Source organism: Piliocolobus tephrosceles, chromosome 18 (genome assembly GCF_002776525.5).
Source record: "Piliocolobus tephrosceles isolate RC106 chromosome 18, ASM277652v3, whole genome shotgun sequence".
Lineage (NCBI taxonomy): Eukaryota > Metazoa > Chordata > Mammalia > Primates > Cercopithecidae > Piliocolobus > Piliocolobus tephrosceles.
The window spans coordinates 4530524-4543243 of NC_045451.1; the positions used below are offsets into that span (position 1 = coordinate 4530524).

Genomic DNA, 12720 nt, shown 5'->3' on the forward strand with positions numbered 1-12720 from the left:
AGGCCAAAATAAATAAAATGGCTTAGTTCGTGCAACTTGCATGGGACAGACCGTGGACAGAAGGCACGGGCAAGGGTTCCGGGGACAGGAAGCCACCAGCCTGGGGCGCGGGAGGCACTGGAGTTTTCCCCGCCCCGCGGTTGGTGCGGGTGCGCGTGCGGCGGCGGCGGCAGGGGCTCCCCGCCCAGCCCGGGGCCCCCGGTCGTGCCCCGCCGCCCGGGCCGCGCTCGGGGTTGATTCGTACCACCTTGCAAGGAAGTGAACGCTTCGCACGGGAAGGGGAGGCGCCTGCGCCGGCCGCCGCGCCGCTCCGGGGACGCCCGGGGTTGCCGCCGGCTCGGGGCCGCGGACGACCGTGGGACGCGCGAGTTCCCCGTCCCCCCTTGCCCGCCGCCCCCCCGCCCCTTGCCCAAGAGGAGTCAAATCCGGCTTTTAGAGCCCAAGGAGGGTGGGGATATCCGGTGCCTCTCCCGCGCCAGGAGGAAGGGGGAGGGCGGAGAGGATCCTTGGCCAGTCTGCGCCGAGCAGATTCAAACCAAAACAAAAAGATTAAAGGAGCAGCGGCCGGGGCGACAGCGGTCCCCAGGCCGGGACACCCGGGGTGGTGCGCCGGGGTTTGCGGGGGCTGCGCCGGCGCCGGGGAGGCGGGGGGAGCGGGAGCGGGCGACGCGGGGAAGAGGGGGGAGCCGAGGGGAGGGCGCCGGCCGGAGGAGGGGCGGACCCGCCCGCCCTAGCCGAGCAGAGCACAGCGAGCCGAGTGGCCCGGGCGGGGCCCGACCCCGGCCAGCGTCGGCGCAGAGAGCGGATGGAGGCGCGGGCCATGCTGCGGCTGGCGTCCTCCGGGGCCCGGGCCATCGTGGACATGTCGTACGCCCGCCACTTCCTGGACTTCCAGGGCTCCGCCATTCCCCGAACCATGCAGAAGCTGGTGGTGACCCGGCTGAGCCCCAACTTCCGCGAGGCCGTCACCCTGAGCCGGGACTGCCCGGTGCCTCTCCCTGGGGACGGAGACCTCCTCGTCCGGAACCGGTGAGCCCGGCGCCCTCCCGCCCCACGACCCGGTCCTCGCCCCCGGCTCGCGCAGCGCCGCTCCCGCCGTCCCCAGCCCGCCCGCGTGCCCACACTCCGGCGCGCGCTCGGGCGCACAGCCTGACTTTGCGAGATCCCGGGAAGTTGAACCCGCCGCCATCTGGCGAAGGAGAATGTGATGTGACTGTTGCTGGTGTGAATATCCGATGCCACCGAACGTCCTCATAAATGAGGGTTATTTTAATTTGGGATTCCCCTCCCCTCCTCCAGCCCTCCCTCCTCCCCCTCCCGCTCCCGAAATAAAACCGACGGGACCCAGAAGGGGAGGCTCCCCGCCGGCACCCACAGTTCCTGCGTTGACATAATCTTTAGGGTGGAGCGGGAGCAGCCTGGACGCAAACTGCGACGTTTAGGTAAACGTGCTTTGGAGGAAGGAGGCTGGGACCCGGCTGGGTTTCCCTGTTCCCTCCAGGTTGGCAGCCACCTCGCAGTGGCGGAGCCTGTTGTTGGGTGTGTGGGTGTGCACCTCGCCGGTGTTGTCTGAGTGTTGTCAGTGCAGCGTGACTGTTGTCTGTCCCCTGAGTGTAACGACCCTCGCGTGGCGGGTGTCCTGGGCAGCTGGGCCAGGGTCGGGGTGGGGGCATGGCTGCCTTTGCTGGCACGTTTTGCAGACATTCAGGTGACACCGGGTTGTTGCGAGACCTTCTGGCTCTTCCACCCGCCACGCTCCCCACCGTAGTGTGTTTCCGCCTCACTCATCTTTAGTAACTGGCGAAGCAACAGGGAGGAAGCGGATCTCACCCTGTATCGGAGCCATGCCCGCTTGGGTCTCTGCTCCGTGGGTCCCTGGCTGCCCGACTTGGCTGGCAAGGCGCTCCTCTCTGCCCTCTGCAGAGGCCTGCAAAGTCCCATCGAAATGGTTACAGTGCTGCATGTTTCAAGTTGAATAATATCGAAGGGGAGGAGTAAGTTCTGACTGTAACTTTGTTGTAAATTCTGTGCTAGAAAGTACCGCAAAGTCCCATGCACGGACTGAAGGACAAAATGTACCCTTCCTAAGTAGCTTGGTGTAGCATTTAATCTGTCCATTTTCGAGATTCCTATTAGCCTTCCTAACAAGACTGTAGTATGGAAGAATGCTGATCAGGGTATAAAACTTTTGGAAACCTTTCGCGAAGAATGATTTGAACCATGGGTGGCATTGTGTGGAGGCGGGGGTGGGGGACTGGTCTGGAATGGCTTAAAGGGGAGTGTGGAGGGATCCTTGAAAATGTTTGCATTGGCTGTGGACACAGCAGAGGATTGATTCATTATGGGATGAAATGCCAGTGATGTTGAGAGCGTGCACACAGCCCAGCTAAAAAGAAGGGCTTGCGTGTGTTTTCACGGGGAGCACACAAAATGCACGAATGATTTGCTGGAAGTTGAAATGACACCAGACTGAAAAGATTTCCCAACAAACTTTGACGGGCAAGAAATTCCACACAGGGTTTTTCCCTTTTTCTCCCTCTGATAAAGTATATTCTTGACTGCAAACACTAGTATAAACACACACACAAGTTTGTGAATAAAATTCCTTTTGGAAATAGTGTGATATGGGGAGGAGGCGACTGAGCGAGGAGGGGCAGGGGGAAGGTGGGACGTTAGAGAACTATAAGCCACAGCCTGGTGGGACCACCCGCCTTCGGTGGAGAGGTGGAGAGGGGGAGAGGGCTCCTGCCGGGCTGCACTGGGTCTCCTGGGCCTCTCTACCTGCGGTGTTAATCAGCTCTGTGGGGTTTTTTCCTCCTGTGATTCCTCTTCCTTCAGGCTTACTTCTGCCCCGGGACCCCTCCCTTTCCCCTTCCCCAAAGGGCTAGTTCTTCCCTGGGGAGAGGGGCAGAGCCAGGGTGCCTAGGCACTGCCTGTGCTGGATCACCAGGGTTGGTCCCGGGGCGGGAGACAGGTGGATCCCTGAATTCTGTGGTCAGAGCGCGGGAGTGCAGACTCCCATGTTTGGAGCTCCTCAGTGTGTTCAACTTTACAATCCATGCCTCTTTTTTTCCCTGCACACATGCCAAGAATCCCTTTAATATAAATAGTATCTCCATATGAACAACCTGACCTCTAGTTTCTTCCTCGAATCCTTAACGGAAAAGAATGGGGCCAGTTTTCTTTTGAGTTGGGAGGGGACGGAATCTTTGCCTCCCCCTTTCCCTACTCTGTTGGAAAATCTGCTCCCACCACCACGTTGTAGGAGGATCCTGTATTCTTGCAAACAGTGTCAGTGGATGTAACATTTTACTGAATTTTTTAAGAATAGAGGCTTAATAATTCACTGCATGTTAGTTCATTTTAATCCTAGACCAAATCTCCCCTAAGCAATGTTAATTGCTTTAAATTTTATGCAAGTGCTTCTCATTTTTATCATCATAAAATCCGCTCTAGAATGAATTGAGTAAGCTTAAATGCACTTGTTTGGAAAGATGTCTGGAGGTTTTAATTGTACTCTTTTTTTTTTTTTATTTCAGTGAACCATTTGCACATTTCATTGCATCTTAGCAGAAAATACAAATTCTTCATTCACAGGGAGGGATGTGCTTGTAAGCTAGACATTGATTTAGGATAATAAAGTTTACTATTTAGAAAAGATGTAAGAAGGGGTGTATAAAATCCCTATAGAATGTATAATTGATGGTCCTTTATCCAGTTCTTACCTTACTGTTTTATGTATCCGAGAACAACTTCCCATCTACCCCTCTACGCTCAGTCTTCAGAAAAGAAAAAGAAAGAGACGCCCCCAGGTTAAGTCAGTTTATGTACTATTTTTAGCTTTTTTCGTAAGAAGGTGACAGATTATTTCGTTTCCAAATATTTCTAACGATTTTCTGCTCAAGTGTAAGATAATGGAGCAAAGAGTTTGTAGGAATGGCTAAGGGAAGGTGGGGGATGGGGAAGGCGTTTTTGATAAACGGTTTGTTGCTTACGGGAGGGGAACAGTATTTTCTGCTGACTCTTCAGGCCGAGATTCCCACCCCCACACACTTTTTTTTTCTTGTCTTTCTTTTCCTTCTTCGTTTCTTTCTCTTTTTTCCTTTCTTTTCCTTTTGTTTGTTTGTTTTTTTTTTTCTTAAGGCAGGTCTGGTTTGGGCGACTTTGTTTTGTCTCCCAGTATTGAAGGCTTTTACTCTGGACTTGAATCCTCGCCTTTGGTTTTTGTTCAGAGGAAAGCGTTCCCCTCCCCTCCGCAGGATCGCTCTGTTTCTCAGTAAACAAGACGAGGGAGTTTAGTACTTTTTAGTACAGATAAGCTGGTGATTCTAGAAGGGTATAGATTTGGAGAATGCCTGCGCCGGTCCTATTCTTTTTTCCTGGGGTTCCTGGATTTTAGTCTCAAGTGGGTCCTCCCGTCGGATTACTGGAATCCTGCACTCATTGCATGCACATATTTTTAATTAAAGGGGGTTACAGGGAGGGTCTCCAAATGCTCGCATCCTTCCCAGCGTGTCTTTCTTGTTTTCTGTGGCTCCCTGGCCCTTCCGCCCCTGCTCCGCATCCCAAGCCCCCCGTTCGCTTTGCGCCGGCTGCGCTTGAACTTGTTTCTGGTGGAGCAGAAGGCGCGAGCTGCGGACGCTCACGCAGAGGTAAGGACTCAGGCGGGTCCCGGGCTGTGGAGGGTCCCCAACAGCCGCGGGGGCGAAGCCGTGTCAAAAAGGGGATCCCGGTGGAGGTGGGGTCAGCGAACCGGGGGCAGGGAGACCAGGGAGAGAGCGCGGTGCCAGGAGCCAACCGAGCCACCGCGGGCGCTTGCCGTCAGCCAGCCTAAGCCTCCTTCACCGACGACGCAGACAATTTAGAAGACGGCAGGGCGGGAGAGCGAGGGTGAGAAATGGGGGTGCCTGCGAGGCCAAGGTCATGGTCAAGCCGCCGGCGGGCCCTGTCTGGCGGCCACTGCGCTCCGGCGCGCTACATGTGCGGGACTCGGAGAGAACTTGTCCACCCGGGCAGAGCTGCGCGGCCAGCGCTGGGACGAAGGGCACGGACTGGCCACGCCTGCCGGAGGCCGCCGCCTGGCCGGGAGAGGCCGAGGTCATGGTCGCAGGCCCGAGGAGCCTCCGCTCTACCGCGGCGCCCGGCCTGCGCGGTCCCGGCCCGCCCTGGAGTTGGGGTCAGTGATCCCCCTCTCCGTGGTGGCGGTGGGGAGGCCGCAGGACTGCAGGGCTGGAGCTGAGGACTGCGGCGGCAGGCACTTCTGAGGGAGAGGGAGTTGGACGGACGGAGCCTGGACGGGCACACGGGCCCCGCTCGTCTGCTGCCACCTCTCCAGCGCTTGCCCTTGCGAATAACTACGATGTTTGGTGTGGTTTTTCAAGCAAAGCCCCCTGGCAAACTCAAGCAGCCGCTGGCTGGCTGCAGCCACCCCAGCTCCCAGCAGAGCCCCACTCCCCCCTCCCAAACTTGGCCTCTGCTGACCGGGTCCAGCGCGTGTGCGCGCTCCCCAGGCTGCTCCGGTGTGCGTCCTGCTGCATCTCTCCACCTCTTCCCAGGAAGTGGCAAACCACAGCCTGGGGCGGGGAGAGGGGGAGTTGCATTCTCCTCCTGCAGAGCCCCCAGGGCGTGCCCATTCCGAGGTGGGGAGGACTCCGAGGGCTGCCGTCGCAGAGGGGCTGGCCGCCCGGGCGTCCCTCCGAGCCCAAGGCGAGGTCTCCCTGCAGAGGAGCGGCCACTGCCTTTGGGACTGCGGAGACACCAGGGGGACAAGCCAAGCCGGGAGGGATGAAGGGCGTGGGATGGGTTAATCATGGGCAAAGGATGGCAGAACAACTGGCAGTGGGACGGTTCCTGTCCCCCCACCTCCAGAGCAAACCCTGCCGTCACTTCCACCCCCACGGGCACCTTTCCTGGAGTTTGCTTTACAGCCTAAGGCAGAGGCACGGAGACGGCTCCAGCTGGCTCTGCCCTGGGCTGCTGCTGTGAAGTCCAGAAGCAAGCTCCTGGGAAGTGGGCCCTTTTTAAACGCCAGGCCTTGAAAATTATGTAAATTTAAAGGAAAGATGGCAGGTTCTTTTTCCCTTCTCTAAAAATAGAATGTAGGAAAAAAAAAAAAAAAAAACATAGGCATCTTGATATTAAATGCCAAATGAGAAACCAGCAAAACTCATCTTCCCCTCTTCTCGTGATTGTGTATCTTCTATGGGTATGGAATTGTGTAGGGTGTTATTGAGGCTGTGTGGTGTGCTAGCGTCTGAATGCAGCTTGACATCACAGAAAGCAGTTGTTCCCCGTGTTCTTATTTCTGCAATATACAGAGACTTTTCTGTCCTGTAGATACACGGGGGATGATCATAAGTGAGCATTTATAAGCGCAGAGTATTATCTATATCACAGTGAAAGTGTATTGCATACAGGGCAGTTTTGGTTTATTAAGTTAAAAGTGAATTCCTTTAAAATGACCTACTTAACAGCTTTCCTCCTGCCACTAGTTACTATTACCTTTTCATTCTATTACAGGTGGAAATGACATTTTTAGGGTCTTCCGTTATGTGTCTAAGCCACCTCCTGACATTCTTAGTAGATGGCTTTTTTCCTCCTATGTATCAGGATATTTTTGTTATGAGGTACACTGAGATGAAAAAAGCTGGGAAAAATACTGGCCTCGCAATTAAATTGACTCTGGACACCAAACTGAAAATAATCATCTGGTATTAATCAAGTTATGTCTCTGCTTCTTGTTGAGGAAAAATATAGTGACGATTTGCTTTCCTTTTCATCTGAAAAGGACTGTGAAATGTTGAATGTTTCATAAAAATCGCTCTACCCAATTTTTGTTCAATTAATCAAAATGCGTATTTTCACACTGGATGTAGTTACATCAGAAAGAAAATTTGCGACAGCCACTCTAACAGTGCTTCAAACAACCCCTGCAGGAACATGTAGCAACCAGTGACCTTGTACATTCCATCAATCTTTAATAATATCATTGTCATTACTATTATTATCTTAAGTGTTAAATTGTTGCCAGAATCAATACAAGTCTACTTCTTTGAATATATTTTATCCCAGTATTGTTTTTAACATCTTTGTTAAGAGGCCAATTAATTTCCAACTCACAGCTCCAGTGAAGTTTATATATAATGAGAACTTCCTGACTCTTTTTCTTTTCTTTTTTTTTTTTTCTTATTTCTACTTTTGAAAGAAAACAGAAATAAATGGCATGTGAAACAAACAACTTGCCATTTAAAATGATACGAAATTATTTCTAAACTGATGACAGGATAAAATATGCCAAAAACTGAGTACAAAGCATGTTGAACTAATGCTTGTGTAATTTCTTTTTTTATCTGGGCAGCAGGACTAATTTTCTCAAATTCGATCAGATTGTATAGCTTAGCAACCCCTCCACAGTAGCCAGAACTAGAGGAATTTCTCTAAGCAGAATCTAAATGCCTAACAAAAAACCCATCGTAATATATTTGTTTGTTTGTTTTCTTTTAGATTTGTTGGTGTTAACGCATCTGACATCAACTATTCAGCAGGCCGCTATGACCCCTCAGTTAAGCCTCCCTTTGACATAGGTTTCGAAGGCATTGGGGAGGTGGTGGCCCTAGGCCTCTCTGCTAGTGCCAGATACACAGTTGGCCAAGCTGTGGCTTACATGGCACCTGGTTCTTTTGCTGAGTACACAGTTGTGCCTGCCAACATTGCAACTCCAGTGCCCTCAGTGAAACCCGAGTATCTTACCCTGCTGGTAAGTGGCACCACCGCATACATCAGCCTGAAAGAGCTCGGAGAACTGTCGGAAGGGAAAAAAGTTTTGGTGACAGCAGCAGCTGGGGGAACGGGCCAGTTTGCCGTGCAGCTTTCAAAGAAGGCAAAGTGCCATGTAATTGGAACCTGCTCTTCTGATGAAAAGTCTGCTTTTCTGAAATCTGTTGGCTGTGATCGTCCTATCAACTATAAAACTGAACCCGCAGGTACCGTCCTTAAGCAGGAGTACCCTGAAGGCGTCGATGTGGTCTATGAATCTGTTGGGGGAGCCATGTTTGACTTGGCTGTAGACGCCCTGGCTACCAAAGGGCGCTTGATAGTAATAGGGTTCGTCTCTGGCTACCAAACTCCTACTGGCCTTTCGCCTGTGAAAGCAGGAACATTGCCAGCCAAACTGCTCAAGAAATCTGCCAGCGTGCAGGGCTTCTTCCTGAACCATTACCTCTCTAAGTATCAAGCAGCCATGGGGCACTTGCTTGAGATGTGTGTGAGTGGAGACCTGGTTTGTGAGGTGGACCTTGGAGATCTGTCTCCAGAGGGCAGGTTTACTGGCCTGGAGTCCATATTCCGTGCTGTCAATTATATGTACATGGGAAAAAACACTGGAAAAATTGTAGTTGAATTACCTCACTCTGTCAACAGTAAGCTGTAAAAACAGAACAATGACATAAATCAAGGGAGAAAGAAAATGGGCACTTTATGTCTCAGAATTACTCAAATCAATTTATTTTTAGTTGGTAATGGATATAATATTTCTTAAAACAAAAGTAAGGTGTTAATGAATGGGTCTCTTCTTCTTCTCCCCCTTCTCCTCCTCCTCTTCCCTTGGGGGGAAAAAAAGTGCTAATAAAACTTCCCTCCATGGCTAAGAGGGAAAACGCTTATATTCAATTCTTTAGTCATGGATGGTCTCGTTCCAGATTTTGTTGTTCCAGGGAACTAAATTCATTCCTGATGCCACATCTGATCGAGTCAGTACGTCTTCAGCTTGATCAGATTTTAAAATCAGTTTTGAAAGTGGTTCCCGAAAGGATCTTTGCTTTGGGAGAATTTGGTCTTATGCTAATAAGCAGTTCATGAGTGAGAAGGGTAGCAAAAGCCAGCCATGTATTTTCAGAATCTGTATCCTCAGGAAATGCTCCTTTTTTTCCCTATAAATCACTAACCAACTATCTAAATGGACATGTGGGGAATTTCCTCCCAAATTTGATTTTGTTATTAGAAAAATGATTCTGTGAACACAGATGTGTTTTGAAGAAGTAGCACGTAATGGCTTTTATCTACCATCACCCTGGTAAGGCACATGTGAAATGGAAATGTTCTCTTCCCTCTGAAGCAGCAAATTAATGTTGAAAACTTACATAGACAGAAAGTAGGTTTTGGAAAGGGAAATCACAGAGATTAGGGGCACTTGAAATTAATATAGGCACAGGAAAGAGAAAAGTATGCGCTCCCTTCACAGTGAGGGTTCGCCATAAAACACGGGCCCCAGGAGGGAACCGCTGTCTAGGCACACCGCAAGGCCTTAATAACAGTGTGCTGCAATGCCCGAGGTACAGCACGTCCCATCGCCCTGTGCCCTGTAGGGACCTCAGTCATCTCAAGGAAGAATACATTTGCTTTTCCTTAGAGGCTTTCAAACCAGAAGCTATATGTTACCTCTGATTCTGGGAACAGAACAGCAGCCACTCATTCTGCATTCCTGTTTCCCTCTCCGTGTTCTGGTGGAATGAGATGCTCCTTAGCACTACAGCCTGATGTCCCACATTCACCCACTGACCACACAGGAAAAGCAGCAAAACCTGCACCCTCTCTTCTGAATCACGCCTGTGGCTCATCGGCTTCCCTCTTAACCTTTAGTGCCCTGAAGACTGCTGCCGCTGTCACCATTGCGCTGAAACCCCACGGTGCCCTTCTAATTGAAGGTGAAGCCCACCAGATTATTTTTCAAAGTCTTAGGTTTCGGTGTATCTAACCTGCTCAATAAATATGGACGCAGTTAAAGATGCTCTAGGAAAGTTGGGGACCGTATTTAATTTTTCTTTCCTTCCATCTCAGGAGCGAGGAAATCCTACTGCTGAATAGCTGTTAGTATGTATTTTACAAGATTTACTCATTTTCAGGTACCTAATGTAGCTGCTAGCATGCATGCACAACAATACAATTTATATGGTAAATGGAACCAAATAATGGCTTCACTGAATGTTATGGCTGCACTGAAGGGAAATGTCACGGTAAATAGCTGCCAAATTATGGATCATGCCGAAGTGTCACAACTGCACTAAAGACAAATAGCACTAGAGGCTATTGCCACTGTGACGCTTTTGAGTTATGAAGAAGGGTAGCGGCCTGATGCGAGGCTCTTTGTGTCCTCATTATAGCAAAGGGTTACTGGCGCAGAGGACTAGGAAAGCCTGTCCAGTGTGGTGCTTAGTTATTCATCCGTCCCTTTCAGACCTAACAGCCACAGCAACACGGAAAGAGACTTTGCCTTGCTTTTACATTCACAAACAAACAAAGGAGGGGGGGAGCAGGTTTTATGAATGTAACTGTGCACAGGAAATGACTGGTAATGGAAAAATGTTGTAATAAAATAATCTAATCAAAGAATATTATTAAATTTAACATAGTCTATGTCCAAAAGGCTTAGTTGCCTCTTATGCAGATAGATGTGTGAAATCTAAGCAATAATGTACTTTCTCCCTTTGTAAAGACTTGGGGACTAAGGGCATGACCAATTAAATTGCTTCTTCGAAACTGAAGTGAGTCCCGGTTTCTTTCATTTTAATGGGAGGGTAATAAAGATGAAAGACCAACATTTTAACTGATGGATCCCTTAAGCTACAGAATAGAAATTTATTATGTTTTGAGGGAATATACTAAATTCAGCTATGTAAAAATAAAATTCAAACACCCAGGATTAAAATAAAGTATAATCTGAAAACCTCATGTTCTCCCTTTCCACAAACTAAGAAAGTGCACGGCATGCTGTTTTCACTTATTCTTAGAAAACAAGCATGAAAGATTCCGCCCGTTCAGATAATGCCAAAAATATGTTTAAACTTTTTTTTTATTCTTTTGAAAAATGATTTGTAAATTGAGGGTCATAGTTCAGCATCAGTTTCATCTTCTGGGATTATTGTTCAAGACCAGCCTCTAATGGGAGGTGAAATGGTACGATGGTCTCAACACCTTTCTTGTGAACTGTAATACATATCACAAAAAGTACATCCATAATTCAGGGCAATTGTCAGTCTTTGTTTTAGAGAAGGGGCCGGGGTGGAACAATCCCAATGGGTAAATTATTTCTCAGTGTGGACTACTCTGCATGTCAGGCTTAAGGTCACCAGCCGGGCAGGGTAGAAGGAGCTTGCCTCTGGGAAACTGAGGAGTCCCAGTGATCTGTTACCATTTGGTTATGACTTCTAAAGAGCCAGATGCTATTCGTTCAAACCTGTTTTGCAGGCAGAAAATACCAGCAGTGTCATTTAGGGGTTCCTTTGATGATGACTACTGCTGTTAACTGACTTCATTAAAAAAAAAGATTTCAAGGAATAGTTTGCAAAGAAATGAAGGAAGTTTTGCATCATCTATTCTATAAATTGTCATTATATGATTTCATCTGGATGAAGTACCTCAGGAGTAGGATAGAGTCTCTGTAAATGGTCATTAGTATTACATTCTGTGTTTATCTAATGAAAGTGCAGTGACAAGTAGCTGCTTCTTATTAAAATGAAAATCCTGCGTTATGTACTTGTGGAACATTTCAGCTAATGAGGATGTAATGTCCTCAGTACAACACAGACCTTCTTTTTGTGTTCACCACCACAAGATGCTGGAAACTTGACAAATGATATCATTTAAGACACATGCCTGCCTTAGGGACCTGGTTTTTGGCTTCCTGTTTCTGGCTTTTATTTGGGTAACATTTATAATGGCCACCCTACTTGTACCTGGGTAATGTTTTAACCCCTTCCCCGGAGTTCTCAGTTAGCATGAATTTACTACAGTCAGGGTTTCCTTTAAATTGGGGTGGGGGTGCTAAGCGCTGAAAATATTTTTCTTAATTACTTTACCATGTGGACATATGGGATAAATACTGTATTTCAGATTTCTGTAAAAAGAGATGAGTAATGCACAGCTTTCAGAGCAAAAACAATGAAAAAAAGACCAGGCACTATCAACTTTGGATAACAATCTCCTAGGTGTTAAACAAGTTTTCGGAATGCAGTCTGGATGCAAAATGGCCTGATTTGATGAATTCATAATTTTCTTCTCTATACTTTCTACTCTCGTTTTATTAAATATTTTATTAGTTAAACAAGAATTATCTATGCAAACTTCATGGACTTTTTTGTCGAAAGTTCGATGTTCAGTAACTAATTTCCTAGTTATGGCCCAGCATTAAACGTTTGTGATCATATTTCAAAAGTCAAAATACAAAACTGGATTATCAGTACGGGTTGGTGTGGTCGCTTTAAACTTTTTCATTTTTTCTATTTTTAAATTTTGTGGGTATCTAGAAGGTGTATATATTTATGGGGTACATGAGATGTCTTGAAACAGGCATGCAATGTGAAATAGCACATCATAGAGAATGGGGTATCTGCCTCCCCAAGCATTTATCCATTGAGTTGCAAACAATCCAGCTCCACTCAGTTATTTTTAAATGTACAGTTATTATTGTTTATAGTCACCCTGTTGTGCTATCAAGTAGTAGGTCTTATTCTATTTTTTTTTCATTTTAAACTTTTGAATTTTATTTTTCCTAGGCTTATAGCATCATGCTATCCCTCTTGTAAAAGGAGGAATGCTTGGCATGAGAACCTTATTGCTGTTACCATGAACCAACTATGGAACATTGGCAAAAAAAAAAAAAAAAAAAAAAAAAAAAAAAAAAAAAAAAAAAAAAAAACAGTTATACAAAACACAACATTTTAATAA

General features: G+C 48.0%; 1 protein-coding gene across 2 annotated transcripts; it reads left to right on the forward strand.

Annotated features, from left to right (window-relative positions):
* Positions 1–283: 283 nt before the first annotated feature.
* Positions 284–12232, forward strand: ZADH2 (zinc binding alcohol dehydrogenase domain containing 2). Of its 2 annotated transcripts, none has more exons than XM_023224794.3 (2): positions 284–1029; positions 7504–12232. In XM_023224794.3, the coding sequence occupies exons 1-2, from the start codon at positions 806–808 to the stop codon at positions 8426–8428; spliced, it is 1149 nt and encodes a 382-aa protein (XP_023080562.1). In that variant the 5' UTR covers positions 284–805; the 3' UTR covers positions 8429–12232. The 2 variants fall into 2 exon arrangements, with proteins under 2 accessions (XP_023080562.1, XP_023080563.1); XM_023224795.2 differs by having other exon boundaries at positions 887–1442.
* The last annotated feature ends 488 nt before the right edge of the window (positions 12233–12720 follow it).

What these genes read in the sequence shown, in the direction of transcription:
- ZADH2 (XM_023224794.3), top strand. Translation starts at nt 806, where the DNA reads ATGGAGGCGCGGGCCATGCTGCGGCTGGCGTCCTCCGGGGCCCGGGCC. An exon ending in GACCTCCTCGTCCGGAACCG is followed by an intron (nt 1,030 to 7,503) that starts GTGAGCCCGGCG and finishes GTTTTCTTTTAG; the next exon opens with ATTTGTTGGTGTTAACGCAT.